At 39.0% G+C, this 21,413-nt stretch overlaps 1 protein-coding gene, 1 non-coding gene and 1 pseudogene across 2 annotated transcripts; 2 read left to right on the forward strand and 1 right to left on the reverse strand.

Moving 5' to 3' along the window:
- Positions 1 to 3,558: 3,558 nt before the first annotated feature.
- Positions 3,559 to 9,176, reverse strand: LOC118894033 (annotated as a pseudogene).
- Positions 9,177 to 17,991: 8,815 nt separating this feature from the next.
- On the forward strand, positions 17,992 to 20,717 carry LOC118894115 (60S ribosomal protein L18a-like; the record flags this gene model as incomplete). The annotated part of the gene is made up of 2 exons (XM_036849839.1): positions 17,992 to 18,010; positions 20,435 to 20,717. Coding segments are annotated over 2 exons (273 nt in total), but the record flags the coding sequence as incomplete, so codon positions are not given.
- Positions 20,176 to 20,307, forward strand: LOC118895048. The gene has a single exon (XR_005019826.1). It is a non-coding gene; the product is annotated as a small nucleolar RNA SNORA68 (small nucleolar RNA).
- Positions 20,718 to 21,413: the final 696 nt, after the last annotated feature.

The following is a 21,413-nucleotide window of genomic DNA, read 5'->3' on the forward strand; positions in this document are numbered from 1 at the left end:
TTATTCCTAGATATTTTATGTATTGATATTTGTGGCTAAACAAGATACCTTTTAAAAATATTTTCTCTGTTTGTTGATACTATATATGAAAAGTTGATTTGTAGATATTCATCCTGCATCCAGCCAGGATGCAGGATAACTTATAACTTACAAGAAAGTTTATAACTTTCTTGTAAGTTATAATAGTTTTTCAGTTCTAGTTCTAATCATATCACATTAAATAAGTTTTTTTCAAACAGATCTTTTCCTTTAGCTTTTCTATTGCATTGCCTATAATAGTGGTGCTCAAACAGGGTGATTTTTGCCTCTCAAGAGATATTTGGCAATGTCTGGAAACAGTTTTCCCACAACTGGAGAAGGTTCCATCTAGTAGGTAGAGGCCAGGGATGCTGCTAGACACCTTACAATGCAAAGGATTACTCCACATAACAAAGGTCATTTGCCTCAAAATGTCAGTAGTACTGAGGTTGAGAAACGCTGCTTGAGAACATTCAGAAAAAACAATAAGTAGTGCTGAGCATAATGCAGTCTTGTCTTATTCCCAATTTAATGTGAATTTCTATCATTCATTAACAAGTATAAAATTGGATATAAATTAGTAATTATAAAAGTGAGAATTTATTCAAGAATGCTTTGTAAACTAGTATTTCTCTAGTGGTGACAAGCTCGCCATGGCAGTGATTTTCAAGATGTGTGACTTGTAGAAATGATGTGAAGAGGTAGGAAAAGAAGTCCACTATGTGGTTGACTATTCCCTGGGGGCATACCATTTCCCACTAGAATTGCTAAAGCATAAAGCACTATAGAATGTTAATATCAGCCAGACTACTTTGGACCTGCCTGTAGAAGCCCATGCCCTTATATTTTGCTTGTAAACAATGATATTGTTCACAGTGAAGCTCTTTGGGTTAAAAGCATCTGTGAGCTTAATATATGTATGTCTGAATAGGTCTATTCTACCCTAACTCTACTAATTTCCCCCCTCAGCATTTTGAAGATGTTTTTTCATTTCTTTGCTTCTAATATTGAGATACATCAGGTTTTCTTAAATGATGACTTAGGCAAACTTTTTCATCCTTGATGCTCTAAAATTTCACTATAATGGATCTTTCTCAGTTTCTTTCCTCTTGGAACTCTAATTAGATCTTTTGTTGGAACTCCATGTTTTAACATTTTAAAGACCATTTCTTTACTCCTTTGTCAGAGAATCTTAGCTTACTTCTAGACCACTCATTTGATTAGCTGTGTGTATTTGAATATTCAGCCCATTTGTTAACTTGAATTTTTCCAGGATATCTAGTTGGTTCTTTCTTATGATCACTTGTTCTTGTTTAGAACAAGATACTTTTTTTTTTAATGTGCAATCTTTATTAATACAAATGTAACATAACAAGTGGGCATTGAACATTTTAAAGCATACATGGCATATGGATTTTTGCACAGTGATTGCAGTAGTAATGACAAGCTAAAAACATTCACACAACATAGGAATGAATAGAAGAACAGAGTAAACATGGACATACATTCAAAAGAAAGGGGACGTGGGGGGCTGTTCAATTCATATAAAGTTTCAGTTATGCAAGATGAATAAGTTCCAAAGATCTGTTGTACAACATAGTACCTATAGTTAACAAGACTGCATTTTTAAAAATTTTATTTATTTATTTATTTATTTATGGCAGCATTGGGTCTTAGTTGCATCAGGTGGGATCTTCGTTGAGGCATGTGGGATATTTCCTTGTGGCGCGGGGGCTCTTCGTTGTGGCACGTGGGTTTTTTTTTTCTCTCTCTCTCTCTAGTTGAGGTGCGCGAGTTCAGTAGTTGTGGTGCGTGGTCTTAGTTGCCCCGTGGCCTGTGGGGTCTTTGTTCCATGACCAGGGATGGAACCCGTGTCCCCTGCATTGGAAGGCGGATTCTTTATCACTGGACCACCAGGGAAGTCCCAACAATACTGTATTGTGCACTTAAAAATTTAAGTGGGTAGATTTCAAATTAAGTATTCTTACCACAATTTAAAAAAATAAAATAAAAGAAGGTTGGTTCAAAAATAAGTAGTTTTAGCAAAACATAAACATAAAAGTTGAAATCAAGCTTTTTAAGCAATTCAACATCACTTTTCATGAACACCATAATAGAGAATATTTATCAGACAGTTAATTAATCCTTCCTCAGCTCCACCACTAAGTAGCAGTATGACTTTGGGTAAGTTACTGCTTTGTCTTAGTGTCATCTGTAAAATGGAGATAAAAAAGAACCTATCTCATAGGCTTGTGGTGATGATTAAATATGTAGAACAAGAAACTTCTAATATTAAATGTTTTAAGATTCTGTCTCAATTTTAGTGACATGTTTTCTTATTCTAAGTGCTTCCATTGGGCTTCCCTGGTGGCGCAGTGGTTGAGAATCTGCCTGCCAATGCAGGGGACACGGGTTCGAGCTCTGGTCTGGGAAGATCCCACATGCCGCGGAGCAACTAGGCCCATGAGCCACAACTACTGAGCCTGCGCGTCTGCGCGTCAGCAACAAGAGAGGCCGCAATAGTGAGAGGCCCGCGCACTGCGATGAAGAGTGGCCCCCGCTTGCCACAACTAGAGAAAGCCCTCGCGTAGAAACGAAGACCCAACACAGCCATAAATAAATAAATAAATAAATTTATAAGTGCTTCCATTATGTACTGGCTTTCCAAGTTTAAGAAATGGCACTGTTTATTATACAAATAACAGAATACATAATCTGAGCAGGTGCTGTTTTTAGATACTTTACATACTTAATCCTCTTATTAACTTTATGAACTAAGTAATATTAATCCTACTTTACAGATGACTAAACTGTGTCAATGAGTGAGGTAAATAAAAACTTATTCAAGGCCATGGAGCCGGTCAGTTTTAAAGACAGGACACAATCCTATAGCGCCCCCTTTCTTCCCAGGTGGTACTAGCCACCTGAGGTCCTTGGGTCTGACCCAAGCTTGCATGCTTATTGTTTGCTCCTGAAAGCAATTACCCCAGTAGCCTCTAGGTAGCCCACAGTGGAGGGGGTAGGGCCATCCCAACACTTGTCTGTAGTGTCTTAGTTGCCTAGGTACCCTCCTGTTCCCTATGCCTACCTCCAGCTGTGGAAATGCACCTGGGTTGCAGCTGCCTATTCACTGTATATCTTTCAAGTGAGAGTCACCTTTTCTAGACCAAGGGTTCTTGTTTAAGTTTTAGCTTTGCATTTACTTAGAAAACCCTACTATTTTGTAAACTTAAGATTTGTATACAAGCTAGGGGAGGAGAACATTAGGGAGACCTAAGGTTTCACTACTTAATTTCTGCTATATCCACTTGGACTAGCTGAATTTACCAAATCCTGACTCTTTATCTGGGTGTTGAGGAAAGCCTTTTTTTTTTTTAATGCACCCACTGTACCTCAGCTTTCACCAAACTCACATTAATGAACCTAACCCTTCTTGTGCTCCAGTATCAATCTCTTTACACATAATTATAATGCAAAACAGATTTATTTGTGAGGTGAAAAGGAAAGCACACTTCTGTCAAATGGAGAAGATCAAGATTCTTAAGTAGCTGACTTTGGGACCTGCTGGGTGGGAAGATTTGCTGTGTTGCCTTCAGATGTTGTCTCTTTACCTGATGTTTCAGATGCTTCAGCAGGCTTTTCAGGCTGTCCTTCACTCTGGGCCGCCTTTTCTAAGTCCTTCTGATAGTTAAGTTGGTATTCCAGATAGCTTATGTTCCTGGTCTGTTCATCCAGAAACTTTTTCATGAAGCGTGAGAGCTACAGAAATAAAACAAGGAAGAACTCATCAAGGCCCTTGTCTGCAATGGGAGGCAATCTAAGATCCTGCTACCCAAATTATAGCTCAGTCCTAGTCCAGCAGTCCTAGGAGCTTGTCAGAAATGCAGAATCCTGAATCCCTTCCAGGCCTACTAGATCAGAATCTATATTTTAAGAAGCGACTAGGCAATTCATATGCATATTGAAGTTCAAAGAGCACTGATCTGTGACCTTCAAGACCTCCAGATGAATACAAACATCCACTTTCAATGAGTATGAGTGTTAAGGCATCTCATCAAAAGTACAGATTAATTTAAGTAATAAGCTACTACTGCAGTGTTTTTCCACCCTATCTCAATGACATGTAAGTTTCGAGTAGGCTCCCAGACCCCATTCAAGGATTTAAATTTTAGTGTTCTGGCATAAGGCTCAGGCATTTGATCATTTTCAGGGCTCCTCAGCGAGTCCAGTATGCATCTAGGTTGATAACTTTTCTACTAGGTCATTTTCTTCACTTCGACTTCCAGAGAAGTTAAAGGGTTGGTGAGAAATAAGTTACCACTGTGAGCTAGAGTGCTCACTATTAACTGAGAATACTTCAGAGAAGTCTATAGAATAGGTCACCCCTGACACTCACTTTTGTAGAGGCAGTCTAGGACAGTGGTTCTCAAGATGTGTTTATTTATATCCAGAATGCATTATTCCTGAAAGTCTTCTTCCCATCTTGTATTGAGTTGCATTTCTCCTTACCAGGACACCTACTCCTCCCACTTCCCAACTACTCCAAGAAATAAGTTCATATATTTCCTTGGGGGGAAATAGACACATTAGATAATCCATTGCCTTGGGCTCTTTCCCAAAAGCAAGCCATAATCCAGAAGTGAAAGATGACACTGCTTTCAGAACCAGTTTACTACTTACATTGGTTTCTTTATTCTTAGAAGCCAAGGTCTTCAGTTCTTGCAGCAGCGTGTTTAATGCTTTTTCCAACTGCAGAGCAGACTCTATAGCTTGTTTGCCAGTTCCCCAGTTATCTATATCGGGCCTCTGTTGGAGAGAAACAGGGGAGTCACTATCCTACCTGAGGCAAAGCTTGGTTACATCCTACTTCCTGGGTAGAATTACGACTAGGTTCGCAGAGGTCAATGATTTCCACACTTCCTGGCACAATGGAATCAGTGGAGCACCTTAAATACTGATGTCTGGCTTTCAACTGCAGACATTCTGACTTAATTGGTACAGAGGAGCAGGGTTTTTAAAAGCTCTCCAGGTGACTTTAATGTTCTACAAAGCATGGGTGCCACTAGCACAGTTATATGCACTATTCCATTAGCTTTGGGATTTCATTAGCTTTGGATGGTGGTTCAGTTCAGTCACCAGACATTTAGTTTTCTTTATAGACCTGGAGTTAAAAGACACCCCCTCAGATAAGTAGGAATGTTTCTAAGTGTAATACCTTCGACTAAGGCTCAGATTGTTTCTTTAGTGTCTGTTCCAGTGAAAAAAAGTTTGTTTTACTACATTGAAGAGACGGCTGTGTGAAATACCTGAGTGTACATCTGAATTACAGATCTAATATAGGATACTAACAGCTCTAGGAAGAGACCAGTAGTTCTTCTCAAACTATACAGAGGATTAGAATCATCTGGAGAGCTTGGTAAGACACAGCTCCTTGGGCCCCACCCTTAGAGAGTCTGATTCAGTTTATCAGAGTGGGGTCAATGAGTCTGCATTTCCAGTGAGCTCCCAGGTGATGCTGGTGCTGCTGGCCCAGAGATGACACTTTGTAAGTCTCCTTGAGAAAAGCCAAGCATACATTTAGCGGCTAAATTTCACTCAAAATGGTATGAAGAGGCTACAAAGAAGACACATGCTTGCCCTCAAATCCCATGTAGGAACATGAGTAAGCTAACGAGTCAGGTAGCAACTAATAATTTAGTTCTCTAGACCCAGCAAAGGCCCCATGGAGATCATCATAACAAAGTTACATAGTCACCTTAATCACCGGAAGGCAGACTTTACACTTATATTTTCTTAGATATTTTATGAATTGCTTTGCATGCTCCCTCTTCACCTCAGCTTGGTCTTGGAAGAATGTATGAAAAGAAGGCACTTCTGTATCTTCAATGTAATAACAGGCCTGAGACAGGGATAAGAATAGGGAGAGACTGGAGGTGAGAGAAGTCTATGTTTAAGACTGTAATCTCACACAAACTCACTTTGTTGTCTCTGTGGCTATCCAAAAGAGGCCTTCTTTGTTCAGTGCAGGGTCCTCAGTTTGTCCTTTGACTTCCAGAAGGCCCCAGCTGCCTTCCTGAACCCAGGCTACTTCAAAGAGAAGCCACCCAGATTCTAATATGCTGGTGCCTAGCATTTTGCTATTAGGCCTCTTTAAGGGTCAGATTTATGAACCCTATATGCTAGCACTATAACCAGTAATTATGTCGACAAGTGGCAGAAGTCCAGCATAAATTAAGTGATGTTGTAAAGTCAATCTATTTCATTAACCCTACCACATCTACATTAGCTCTAAAATAGCAGATGGGTGAAAAATTATTTATAACAGTGTCTGATGCCCATACAAGTTTTGGGAATCCTCTGGAAAAGAACTGTGATTCTCCCAATAATAGCCTGCAATTTGCAATCACAGCTCTAAATCATTGGGCCACAGAGAAGCAAAATCCCAGCCACTAAATTATTGTTACATCTAGTATCAAACAACAAACATGGCCATAACCACAATTAGAAAGGATATGTAAGATATATTATCCAGATCAGAGCTGAAACCTCCCTCACAGTGGCTCAAGGACCCATACTAACCATAGATAAATAAGCATCACTGACATGCAGCTCATAAGATGCTATTTGATTAATAGCAACCCTACACTCTTCAGAAAGAAGGCCCTCTGCCTGGGATGCCATCTCAACTTTAGGAAAAACCAGGCATAAAAAGTGCTACCCCCCCAAGGTAAGAGACTTCTTAAATACTAACAAGCATATAGCCAGCCTACTTCTATCCAGCTGAAAACAAGATGAAATTCCATCCAGCTGAGATTAAGAGCTACCAACCTACCAATGAGGACATTGTTTCTACACAAAAGAACCAATCTGACTAGAGAAAAAGGTGGAAAAAAGTTAATCCTCCTAACTATCCCAGCCAGTGTTTAGTATTCTCTCTCATGTTCTATCTGACTATGATTTGAGAGGGCTGATTTACTTCCTGAATAGGGAAGTGTTAACAGAGTAGATTAATTACCTTTAATTGTTTCCTTTTTGCAGAAAGTACTTATGGCATATCATGCTAGGTCCTATGGAGAATCTAAGAAAACTGACTAAAATACATTTTTTGCCTATAAGGGGCATATCCCCCCATCCCATAAGGCCTCAACATACACAGTTGATCTTAAGGCAGGATATGATGGGACTTCTGAGTTGTCAAAGGCATATTTAGATGAGGGGATTAGGGCAGATTTCGTTGGTAAATTAGCATTTGAAATTGGCCTTGGAAGGTGAGTAAGGATGTAGAGAGGTGGAAATGGAAGAAGGGCATTTCACCTGGAGAACAGGTACACACAGGCTGTAGGGACAAAATATGACAGGTTTCTCCAAACTGCAGTAAGACTGTTCCATCAGGGAACCTTTTGGCTCTTTCTTCATTAGTAAGTAATAGATGCTGAATCAATATTTGTTAAGTAAAAATATATTTTACACATGCAGTGCTATAAGATTTCCCATAGTCTGGTGAATTCTTAGTTTGAGCCTAAGCCATGTCTGGTTGAACTGAAATAGAAGTGAAAAATATTTCCATATTTTTAGAAAATAGAAAAAAGAAAAAAAATTACCTATAAAGCTACCACACTAACTCATCTGTTGTTGACGATGTGTTTCTTTCCTCTTTTTTTCTGTATATTGGTGAGGTCATTTTTAAGTGATTAGATAGTATTTTTTTAAACAATTTAATTTGTTTTATTGAAGTATGATTGATTTACAATGTTGTGTTAGTTTCTGCAAACTAAATCTCAAATATTAATAGAGAAATATGAGTCGTAGGGAAGTAGGAAGTTGAGGGAAGTCCAAATAGAGTAGCAGGGAATAAGGGTACCTAGATAATTTAAATCAGGGAACGTGTCCAGATCTAGTTGAACTTTATTCTTTGGTTGGAATGACTTCTGTAAGTGACTTACGAAGTACTATTGGTGATGTTTAAAGAATATTGGAGAGAAATGCCAAAATACAACTAAAGACTTTTATATCTTGGCAGAAAAAAATGCAGAAATTTGCACTAGATGAAAATACGTATAGTTACACCAACTGGCATCTGAAAATCAAGGGTGGCCATTTATTGGATTGGGAACAACTTAGCACAAGGCTTGGGTGACGTGTTACAAGGCATTACACTCCACATTATCTTCTTTTTTATTTATCTTTCTTAAGTCAACAATTTGGATGAATAGAGTTTTATACTGTAATCGAAGTCACAAACGTCACAAATCTGGAAGGAATAATTAGCATGCATCATGACATACTAAGAGCCAACAGAACTCAACAGGTTAAATCAAATTGGTTGAAGCTAATAGGATGAAATGTAACTAAAGATGAACGTAAAATCCTATATTTCAGTTCAGTAAATCAATAGCCCATAAACAGAGAGAGGGAGATCTCATTGAATAGTAGTTCATGTGAAAAAGACTCAGATTTTTAATTGGTTGAATGTTCAACATATCCAAAGAGCTGACAGAAAAATAAATGCAATTCATTTTTTCCACCTCAGGCAGATAAAGGCTTGTTTTATCAAACGATGGATCTATACAATTGCAGAGGCCACTATGTACAGACAAGAGATGGAGAGCTTTAGTTGTTGGTCTCATTCCTCGTGATCTCTTCCTGCTTGGTTTGGAGTTGCTCTCAGAGGGCTTCCTTGATCTTAGACCTCAGTCTGGTCAGCCAGCTGCATCTTGCTGGGCTTGTCTGTTTTCAGCTTGTGGAAGTGTTCCGTGCGAATCCACTTGTTTTTAAACATGTTCCCCTTCACCTTCAGGTGCTGGCTGTGATACATGTGGTGGTCAGTCTTCTTAGATTCATGGTATCTTCTGAGCAGCCAATGCAGAATTCTCATCCAGGTTACCTCCTCAGGCATTTGAACAATGATAGTACATTTTGCATGCCCATGTCCCCATCCCTGCCCTTGAGACAGGCCAAGGTGTTTTTCCAGCATTGAGCCCAGGAATGGACAGTTAAAGGTTTCCAGATGATCAGCCCATCTTAGATCAGCTTCCCAATCCATTGTTGGGAATTGGCATTGGTGATTTCGTTGGTCTCATTTGGGTCTGACCAGACCTCTTTTTGCTGCAGTGAAGGATAGTGGAGGTGAGCCTCTTTTGAAGCCTCATGGCTGCAATTCAGTTTTCAATTAGCCATTTTAGTGACCAGATCACAGGAGGTGACTAGTCCTGTTGTAACTTGGCAGTGACTCTTGTTTGAAGGGTCCATCCAACACACACTTACCTAGCACTTCCCAAAGTAGCTGATCAGTGCTACATAGTAACAAAGGTAAACAAAGACTTGAAGAGCTTTTTGTTTAACATTTTATCATATTTGTATTTAATTCTGGTGCCACATTTTTGAGATATTGATGAACTGTAACATAACTGAATGAAGGGGAGTTTTATTTATTTCAATATTTGTGTTATACAGGGTTAACGCCTGACCCAGCAAGGACCCTCCTGGACCCCGTTTCTAGGCTACAACCAGCACTGTTGGACTAGTCACTGCCTGGGTCATAGCAGTTGTTAAATATTTTGAATATAACCCTGAACCTATTGAAATGTTTAGGGCTGCAAGATATAGAAACTAATGAGTGTCTGCTCTACTCACAAACTCTTTCAGTTACTGGGAAGACTCAAATATGTCAGGGCAGGTTCAAGCCACATGAGCTGGCCATTCTGGCCATGGGTGATTGGACCAGGGATAGACACTGCACCCAAGCTGAGCCAATGAGTTTCTCTCTTCAGAAACTTGACCTGAAAGACACAGCAGTTGGGACTTGTTGGGGCTGAGTCACCATAATGACATCATTGCCCAAAGGGGAAGGTCCATGAATTCCTGGTTCTACCCTATCCAGGGTTTGGATGTTTAACTCTTCCAGTAGCAGCTTTCCAATAAATTCCCATTTTTGCTTACATTTGCTAGAGTAGCTGTTTCTTGTAACCAGAACTCTTAACTAATATCCTATATTAGCATGTGGAATGACTACTACTCGTTGTCTTGTTCACAGCCTCCAGCACCAAGCATGGTGCCCAGCATGGATTAGACACTCAAGAAATATTTGCTGCCTCAATAAACAGCTCTCTGTAGGAAGGAGAAGAGCACCTTGAATCTGTCTATCTATCTATCTATCTATCTATCTATCTATCTATCTATCTATCTATCTATCATCTATCTATCTATCTATCTATCTGATTTGAATAAATATATAGGGTTGAAAATGGGGATATTTCATCCACATTGCTTGAGTATGTATGGTCTCTGGAGGAAAAACAAATTTATGTGCCTCTGGCTTTTATGGCATTTTTTTTTTCTTTCTTTCTTTCTTTTTGGCTGTGTTGGGTCTTCGTTTCTGTGCGAGGGCTTTCTCTAGTTGCGGCAAGTGGGGGCCACTCTTCATCGCGGTGCGAAGACCTCTCACTATCGCGGCCTCTCTTGTTGCGGAGCACAGGCTCCAGACGCGCAGGCTCAGCAATTGTGGCTCACAGGCCTAGTCGCTCCGCGGCATGTGGGATCTTCCCAGACCAGGGCTCGAACCCGTGTCCCCTGCATTGGCAGGCAGATTCTCAACCACTGCGCCACCAGGGAAGCTCCCGTGCCTCCTGCTTTTGCTTGTAATTTTTTCTTCATTAAAGCTTCCTCCCAACTAAAAAAAAAAAAATTTGTGTTATAAAGTAGTAGTGCTTAGAAATGCTTATACCTTGATGAAATGGATGGATAAAAATCCTTTACAACAACCCTGCAAAGCAGATGTTATTCCTTCTTAGGGAGGTGAAAAGCAAGGTCTAAGAGAGGGCAAGTCACCCACCTATAGTCACACAGCTAATTAGTAGCAAAGTCTGAATTTTGAACTCATCTGTTTGACTCCGAAAATCCAGGCTTTTTCTAATGTGCCAATCATCTCATTGTATTCAAATAAATACTTTCTTTTTGTGATTTATTTATGTAAGAATATGAAAAGACCTATAAGGATACAAACATTTAAAATACATTTAACTATACTTATGGACTCTTTTATATGGAAAAAAAATGAAAATATACTAAGCAAAATATAAAATTTGATAAATAGCAAATAATCCTGTGTACAATATGAGATATTTGAAATTTGTTCTTTGTTTCTTCCGATATGCCTATTTTTTTTCTAACTTGTTCCCTACAGCCTGGAACTTTATTATATATATAATTCTAGTAAGAGTATGTGAAATTATAGCTTTCAAAATAAATATGGTTTTTATGAGTGAATAAAAAACACTGTATATGAACTTCTAGGGAAAATATAAATCATTTACTTTAATAGGCTCAAGGAAATAACAACAAGCAGGCATTGTGATTGATATGATAATGGATATGCACATAAATATATTTCATAGAAAATAAAATACACAAGGAGTAAGAATACGTTAGTATTTTAGACTGCATAATTTCTCTGAAGACATTATCACAAGCACCAAAACCTTGGGAGTTTGGGATTGACATGTACACACTGCTATATTTAAAACAGATAACCAACAAGGACCTACTGTATAGCACAGGGAACTCTGCTCAATATTCTATAATAACCTAAATGGGAAACGAATTCAAAAAATAATAGATACATGTATATGTATAACTGAATCACTTTGCTGTACACCTGAAATTAACACAACATTGTTAATCAACTATACTCCAATGTAAAATTTTAAAAAATTAAAAAAAAAAAAAAAGTCACTGTAGTAGCCACTTCCATAGCTTCAATTGACAAGTGTTGATTTGTGGTTCATTAAATGCATGTTTCATTGAAAAAGCATGAATACTACTTTTGAATATTCCCCTTGCCCACCCAAAACAACCTGGCCATCATCCAACAGAAGGGAAATTGTGATCCCTCAGAAGAGATTTTATTATACCAATTATATTGTAATCATTTTTTCTTAAAATGAAAGCGGACTATTGCATGAACTTTTCTACATTGGTTTTGAAAACACACACACACAACATCACCACCACCACCACCAACAGCAGCAGCAACAAAAACTTCTAAGCAGTGACCTGTAGTCTGGACAATACTTGGTCAACATCTTAAAGTGCTAGAACTCCGGGACTGCTGGGGAGAAATGCTTGGTATTTAGCGTGAAAGCCTTGGCTGTTTCTTAGAGGAATATGTATTTGGTTTTGATTTCAGCTTAATATGATTCAGTGGCTGGAAACGCGACTGCTAAACTAACAGCCAACACGAACAAGTCTTTCAGCTGGGAGAGGGTCGTGCAGGGATTAGGCTCAGGTGTTGGGAGAAGGGTTAGGAAGGGTGGGTTTCTGTGATCTGTGAAGTTCATTGGCAAGGGCTAAAATGCTGGCTGGTAATGATGGGAATATGATCTTAAACAAATTTTGTGGGGAAGAAAAGTATTTTAAAACATTCTTTAGGCCTTTGGTTTTGAGGCAGGAGATAGATGGGCTCCAGGCTAGGCATTTACAACTAGCCTCCTGTTAACTTTTCCTGAGGAAGGAGGCAGATGGGCTCTAGGCTAGATATTTACAACCAGCCTCCCATTTGCACTTCGAGATAGGAAAAAACCAGCAGGGACAGGGTAAATAGCCGGACTTTGGACACTTTAAGATAACAGTCACGGCGGGGACAGAGAGGGGCTAAATCCTGTTTGAGTAAAGATCAAGAGGTCACATATTTCCTGTCCTTGGGGCAAGGGAGACACTGCACATGTGCAGAAAGGCTCCTTGGGGGTCAAAAAGGAGGGGGCACCACCCCATAATAGGTGATGCCAAGCCCCCGCATAGGCCTCTGGACTGGACTCCATCTTGGAAAAAAGTTGCGCACGCATGTGGGGGAGGTGCCTAGGGCAGGTCAGGTGTGGAAAAAGAAACCAGATAATTGGCCAAAGTTAAAAAAAAAGACCTGGAAGAACTGCCCTATGTAAGTGATTTAGCCGCCTGTTTACTGCCCTCCTCCTCATTAGGGAGGATGCCCACAGCCCTTTCTCTCTGGGTGTGTATCTCTGCCTTGCTTCTGTCTTAACTAAACAGTTTCTCTGTGTGCTCTCACACTTGTGCTGTGTCTCTAATAATAAACTTGTACCTGTTTTTACAACGTTTGCCTCCTTGAGAAATGCATTTTCCAATGGGGGTTAAGGGCCAGGGGAATTTTGCTTTTAGCTTCTAGACCCTGGTGTCCTAGCGGCTAGGATTCCTGGTTTTCATCCAGGCTGCCCAGGTTCGATTCCTGGGCAGGGAGCTAAGATCTCGCTTCAAGCCACCGCTCACTGCTCACTCTCCGAGATCAGTTTTTCCCATCCCCCTTTCCTCTAAGAAATCTAGACTAATGGATAACATTTTAAAATTTATTTTTTAAAATAGAAACCTATTTTTAAAATTAAAAAATTAATTTTAATTTCCCTATACTTTTATTATCTTCATTCTTACAACCTGGACATGAATAGGAGACTTTAAATGAATAACATGAGCTGCTCTGTGCCATGTTAAGAATGCAGGCTTTACCAAAGGCAGCAGGGTTTGAATCCTGCTTTACCTCTTTACTCAATCAAGAGGCACTTTTCTAGGCACTGGGAATGTAGCGGTCAACAAAAGAGACAACAATCCCTGCCATCACACACCATACCTACTAGCCTTAGGACATTAACTATACTGTGACTCAGCTTCCTCCTTTACAGGGATTATAAAGGTATCTACTTCTGGGCATGTCTTAAGCATGAACTGAGTTGATTTACATAAAATGTTTAGAACAGAGTTTAGCACATAGAAAGCATTTAATAAGTGTTAGCTATTACATTTAAGACCTTTGTTTTTATTGGTGTTAACTTGTTTTATTGTGAAGCATAACACACACACACAATGTATCCCCAGAAGCTCCTGTACCCAAGTCCTTTTTTCAGGTTCTCCTTTCAGGGGAACCCAGACTTTGACACAGCCCTTCACTGATGATGTGTGTTCCACGTATCTTCTCCCACTCTGTGGCCTTGCATTTCATTCTTTTTTTTAAGGCAATTGCAGTTGAAATTCCCACTTAAGAATGTGCCTATTTCTTTTTTTTTTTTTTTAATTTTTATTTATTTATTTATGGCTGTGTTGGGTCTTCGTTTCCGTGCGAGGGCTTTCTCTAGTTGCGGCAAGTGGGGGCCACTCTTCATCGCGGTGCGCGGGCCTCTCACTATCGTGGCCTCTCTTGTTGCGGAGCACAGGCTCCAGACGCGCAGGCTCAGCAATTGTGGCTCACGGGCCTAGTTGCTCTGCGGCATGTGGGATCCTCCCAGACCAGGGCTCGAACCCGTGTCCCCTGCATTGGCAGGCAGATTCTCAACCACTGCGCCACCAGGGAAGCCCGCATTTCATTCTTTAATAGGATGTTTTGATGAAAAGAAGTTCTTAATCTTAATCTAGATCAATTTCTCAATCTTAAGTGTTTTCTGTGTCCTGGTCATGAAATCCTTCACTGCCCCAATATCATGAAGATGTTCTTCTATATTTTCTTCCAAAAATTTAATTTTTCAAACTGTCACATTTATAGTCAGTTATAGCCCATCTGGAACTGATTTTGTGTTTGGTGAGTGGTAAAGGAAAGTTTCTTATTTTTTACATAGGGTATCTAGTTGACTGTGGTAAGCAGAACAGTGACCCCACAAAGATGCCGTTTTCCTGATCCCTGGAACCTCATAATATGCTACCTTCCATGGCAAAAGGGACTTTGCAGATGTGACTCTGAGATGAGGAGTTTATCCTGGATTATCTGACTGGACCCAACCTAACCAAATGGATCTGTAAAATAGAATCTTCCCAGGCTGTGGTCAAAGGGAGATTTAATTCGGGAAGAATAATCAGAGAGAGGCAACACTGTTGGCTTTGAAGATGGAGAAAGGGGGTCCCAAGCCAATGTAGAGTGGGGAACATGGGTGGCTTTAGGAATCTGGAAATGGCAAGGAAACGAGTTCTCTCCTAGAGCCTCCAGAAAAGAACGTGCAGTCCTGCCAATATTCAATTTTATCCTAGTGAGGTCTGTGTTGGGCTGCTGACCTAAAAAACAGTAAGATAATATATTTGTGTTGCTTTAAGCCACTAAGTTTGTGGTTATTTGTTATGTCAGCTACAGAAAATTAATACATTGACCCAGCACTATTTATTGAAAAGGCTATCATTTACCCACTTTTCCAGAGCTCCACTTTTGTCATAATTATGTGTTCATCTATTCATTGTCTGTTTCTGCATTTTCTCTTCTGTTCCAGTGGTCTTTTGGTCCGTTTTTGTACCAGTATTGCACTCCTTTAACTTCTATAACTTTTTAATATTTTAAAATAATTTAATAGTTCTGTTAACTAATTCTCAGTAGAGCAAATTTTCCCATAATGTTCTTTAACAGCAATTTGGCTTTCCTTACCTCTCTACATTTCAATATAAATTACATAACCACTTGTTAATTTCAACAACAACAATAACAAAAACTCATTGGGATTTTGATCAGTATTGCACTTGCTCCATAGATCAATTCAGAAAACTGACCTCTTTATAATACTGGTATTTAAAACATCTATGGTATATTCTTTCATTTATCTGATCTTCCTTAATTTTTCTTAATAATGCTTGTAATTTTCTGTGTAGAGGCCTTGCATATCTTTTGTTAGATTTATTCTTGTGTTTAATTTTATTTTAAATGGCATATTTTAAATATTTTGGGGTTTTTTTATGGATAATGTATACAATTGATTTTTGTATACTATATATACAATTTTTGTATATGGACTTTTCCTGTATCTTTGCTAGTACACTTATTAATTCTAAAAATTTAACTGTAGATTCTTTTGGAATTTTCTTATGCAACCATATGACCTGTGAATAATGACAATTTTAGTTCTTTTCCTGTCCTATAACTTCGATTTCATTTTTTTGTATTATTCCATGCTAGAACCTTTAATACAGTACTGAATAAAAGTGTGGAGAGCAGGTATTTGTCTTGTTCTTGATATTAAAGAAAAGCTTTCAATATTTCCCTAAGAAGTATAAGGTTTGTTATATGCTTTTTAGAACTACTCTTGATCAGATTTGGAAGTTCTCATCTATTACTATGTTGTTAGGAGTGGTTTTTTAAATTACACCTTTTATTTTGAGATAATTTGTAGATTAACATGCAGTTGTAAGACATAATACAGAGAGAGTCTGTACCATTTACCCAGGTCCTTCCAATGGTGCCATCTTGCAGAGATACAGTGTAATGTTACAATCAAGACCTTGACATTACAATCCAACAATCTTATTTAGACTTCTCTGGTTTTACTTATACTCATGTGTATTTAGTTCTATACAATTTTATCTCATGTGTAAGTTGACCATAGTCAAGATACAGAACGTTTCCATCACCATAAGGATTCCTCATGTTGCCCTTTTATAAGCACAGTTCTTTCCTCTCCCTGCCTACTATTCCTAACTCCTGGTAAGCACTAATCTGTTCCTTATTTCTAAAAAAATGTTTTTAAACATTTTATATAAATCAAATAAATTATGTAGTATGCAATCTTCAGGAATTGATTTTTTTCACTCAGCATAATTCCCTGGAGATTCATCCAAGTTTTTTCACATATAAAGAGTTCATTCCTTTTTACTGCTGAATAGTTTTCCATAGTAAGGATATATCCCACTTTGTTTAAACATTCACCTATTGAAGGACATCTGGGTTGTTTCAGTTTTTGGCTATTATGAATAAAATTCCTATGAAAATTTATGTATAGATTTTTGTGTGAACATAAGTTTCACTTCTCTGGGATAAATGTCCATGAGTGCAAATTGCTGGGTCATATGGTGTTCTCATGTTTAGTTTTATAAGGAAGCGCTAAATTACTTCCCATTGTGGCTATACCAAAGAGTTTATTTTCTTTAATTAATTTTTATTGGAGTACAGTTGCTTTACAATGTTGTGTTAGTTTCTGCTAAAGAGTTTTTTTTAAACCATGAATAAATGTTGAAGTTGGTCAAATATCTTTATCATCACCTGTTTAGTTGATCTTATGACTTTTCTCCTTTATTCTGTTACAGTGATAAATTCTGTGGTAATCTTTGGATTTAAAGGAAACATAGTCTCAACTGAGTTTTGTTTGTCTTTCTTTTTCTAGTTCCTTTAGGTGTATGTTTAGGTTGTTTATTTGAGATTTTTCTTATTTCTTAGGTAGGCTTGTATTGCTATCAACTTCCTGCATGGAACTTCTTTTGCTGTTCTTTCTTATTATTCTCTTTTCTGTTATTCAGGTTGAATAATTTCTATTGATTTGTCTTCAAGTTCAATAACCCTTTCTTCTGAAATATTCAATCTGTTGTTAAGCCTATCCATTGAATTTTCATTTCGGATATTGAACTTTTCAGTTCTAGAATTTCCACTTGAATAGTGTGGGTTAATTTCAGCTGGTTTGGATTGACCACATGCTTATTTCCAGAAATACTTACCTTGTCCAACACTATAGAATGTATTCTAAAAAACAGATGTTCTCTAACCATCTAGATATGAAAGAGGCATGGGAAACAAACACCTCTGCTGTCTAAGGGAATGCAATTCTAAAAATTTTGTAACTAAAGGCAAACTACAGTATTGAATAGGGTATCTAATTTATTCTCTACTTTGATTCCTATCATCAGTTAACCTCTACACTAATGAAAGTTGATCACTGTTATTCCAGAATAAAAAGAAAGAAAGGGGAAAAGAGAAAAAATAAAAAATAACAGAGCCCAGAAATTAGAGTGGATTCTAAGTGAAAAGATGGGAAGATACCTAAAGAGAAATTTAACCTCTTTCTGATTTTTATTAATTTGACCTTGGTTTATCAGAGGTTCACGCTGAAACTAACAGTTTTAATATAATTACTATGTGCCAGGCACTGTGCTAAATGGCTAATGTATTTTGTTTCCATTTATTCATATAAGCACAGTAAGGAATCTTTCTTATTATCTCTACTTTACAGGTGAGGAACAGAAGTTCAGCAAGGTAAGTTAAAAACGGAAGTTGCTGAGCACAGTAATGAACCAAGTCAGGTGGGTAGACATTTCCTGGACCAGGCAAGTTTTGAGTTTGATTCTGAATGCAGAAAAAAAAGCAAGAAAGGTTGGAACTGAGTAGTTTTTCTCCCATGAATCTTCAGGAAATTACCATGTTGTTGTCTGTCTAAACTATTGATCTGCACAAACCATGTCCAGTGGAAAAAGGACCTCTGGGTTAAACTTGTAAAGACCTGTAATGGATATTTGATAATGCCAAGGATGATGACGACTAATGGCTGATAGGGCTGAAGGTCTCCACCACAATGCAGGACTTCAATTAAAAGCTGGCTTTGATTCTCTGTAGACAGATATGCAGCTTTGCTACATTGAACAAATTCTGGGCCAGAGATTTCAAAGTTCCAAAGTTTGCTTCTCTTTCTATTGAAATCCTTCTCTAGATCTAAATTAAACCTTCTTCTTGCCCCTCACACATTGCAATTTATCTTGTTTTTCTTGACTCACTGATCCAACTCTGAAGAAACCATTAAGAAAATCCTTTCCAAACTCTATGCTCTATCATGCATTTGAACAATAACCTTTGATTTTATTTCTATGCATCCCCCTGTTGCTTTTACACTGTACTCAAATAATTACTAGCTCTCTGGGACTCATATTTGTCCTCTGTAAAATGGAAGAAATTGTTTAATCATGACTTGGCTCCAAATCAGACTTTGCTCCTCTAAGTCCCAGGTGTTCAAAGAATTAATTCACACAATAGGGTGTTGGAGGTGTGACAAACACAGAGAGAGGTGTTGCCCAGATAGAAATAGAAGTAGCTCTGCTTTCTGTTCACATATTAATGTTCAATTAATTGAACATATTAATTGAACTTGACAGGATTTCATTTGAAGGGATCTGATACTAAAACACGTTTGAAAACCATTGGATTAGGTTCTTTCTAGCTCTAAGCAGTCTAAGACAATATCCTATGATTCTGCAATCTGAACAACAGAGGGAAGAGCTGTTTTATCTACTTACATTTTGCAAGTTTTCAGAGACTTAGAAACAGGTATGTTTCTAAGGAATTTAGTGACTAGGTATATGGGTGATATATAAGGCTTGGCTGAGTGCACAAGTAGGAACTGATCCTGTCAGAGGGGGCTCCAGGGATGGATTCTTTTCTCATAAAATCGTTTATAGCCCCTCCTCAGGAACTAGAGAAAAGACTCATGTAGCTATTTTCCCTAGCACTGTTGACTCTGCTAATTTGATGGTAGCAGAACAGTGTTGGTGAATTTTAGGTAAAGCCAATAAGGAGCGTGTGACTTCAGCCTTCCCCTCCTCCTCCACTCCCTCCCACCCCACTGGCAGCTCCTCCCATTCTGGCTGGGGAAGTGATAGAGCAGAACTGAAATTTATTTTAAACCTTTTAGGTCAGACACTTCAAAGCTGCCATGGCTACTGGAAATCTACCCCAACCTCTACAGTATCACGAGTCAGGATGCAGAATGTGCCCCTTTTACAGCCTCTGGCATTGTGAGGCAGTTGGTGATTGCCTCAAAACCTAAGGAGGGTGCCTGCCAGGTACTTATACTCTATAGTGTGTATAAATCATAGGGTAGGGTTGGGGCAGAGCGCTTCATTACAAACTCCGCTCTATTTTGACTTAAGAAGAAAGGATTTATAAGCTTCAAATTATTAATACTGGAATCACTACCAATGTAAATCATCGTAAAGCTTTCTGGAGACCATTCCGTAGGATGGAAAAGGAGCACCACTGCGTCTACCTGGGCTCCCCTACCGATCTGCCTCAGCATCACCGCTCGCTCTCCATCCCCCACTCCACTTGCAGAGTGATCTGTCTCAAATATAGATCTGATTATGCCATCTTCTGCCTCAATGCCTTAGATGAATTTCCACTGACTTCCGAATAAATACAAACTCTCTGGAGGAACATATGAAGACCAGCTTCATCCTGCTCCATTCTCCACCCTGTACCTTTGGCTCCTGCCATTCCGTTTTCACTCTAGCAGGGGTTAAAGCCTGAAGTCTTAGCCCAGCTGGGTAGAATGTTGAAAATATTTTTTCTTTTAAAAAGGGTCCTGTGTTTCTCAAGCATGGTTCTCAAGTCTCTTTGAAACAAAATCAATGAGCATCTTTATTAAACACTTCTAAGGCCCTAGCCCCAAGAACTGCTGTTTCATATAGCAGCAGTTTAAACAGAGGTGCTAACAGCAAGTGGATCTCGTTGCCCTTGGGGGCTGCGGTCGTGCCTCTCAAAGTGAATTTGGAGGGTCTACACCCCTGGTAGTCAGTGCCTGCTGGGACCAGATGCTGTGGCCACCGGGTCCCCAAGTGCCCCCCTCCCCCACACGTGATGGGAGGTTTGGGGGGATGTGCAATTCACCCTGTCCCCTCCTGATCCCTGCAGACCAAGACGTGGGCGCCCGGCCCCGCGCCTGGGCCCACTCGATCCAGATCATGAAGGTGGAGGAGATCGCAGCCAGCAAGTGTCCCCCACCATCAGTCAAGCAATTCCATGACTCCAAGATCAACTTCCAGCTGCCCCACCAGGTCCTGTGTTGTCAGCACAAGCCATGCTTCACCACCAAGAGGCCCAACACCTTCTTTTATGTGCAGGCCCTCCCAGTCCCCAGGTCTGCCCAAATAAAACTCTTTGGGTAAACCAAAACCAAAGCCAAAACAAAAAAATCTTCCAATAATAGCGTGAATATTTATTGCCAGACATTAGGCTGTATGTTCTAGGTTAACTCTTAATCATTACAACAACCCTAAGAGGTAGGTGCTATTTCTAACTTCATCTGATGGATGAGGAAACCAAGGCACAGAGAGGTTAAATAATTGTCCAAGTTCATAAGTGGCAAAGCCAGGTTTCAAACGCTGGCGGTCAGGCTTCACAAGCCATCCTCTTAACCATGCTCCCTTATAGCCTCTTACTAAAATGCAGATTCACAGGCTCCTTCACAACCTAAGGGTATACATTTCAAATAAGATTCCCAAGGTGATTCGTCTATACACTTGTTTGAAAGCCATTATGGTAAATGTTGCTCAAATAGAAAATAGTAGAAGGTGAGTGCCCTCTAGTGTATATACATGAGTATTACACATTTGTTGGTGGTGATGAATCAGATCTTTTATCAGTTCCTTACAAAAGAGCCACATTTCATGATGTACAAATTTTAAGAACTGTATCAGGATAAATTATTTCCACGTCAATGACTTAACTGATTAACACTACATTAAATTTATTTTGTCACAAAAGTTATGTAAATATTGCCACTCACTGTCTCTCATCAGACCTCAGCAGTTCCTGGGAATTCAATTTAATTATTGGAAGCCTCCATACCAGCACGTCTGGTTACTAGGAATAGAGGCTCATAGCCTTAGTG

Source organism: Balaenoptera musculus, chromosome 4 (assembly GCF_009873245.2).
Source record: "Balaenoptera musculus isolate JJ_BM4_2016_0621 chromosome 4, mBalMus1.pri.v3, whole genome shotgun sequence".
NCBI classification, from domain to species: Eukaryota; Metazoa; Chordata; class Mammalia; order Artiodactyla; family Balaenopteridae; genus Balaenoptera; species Balaenoptera musculus.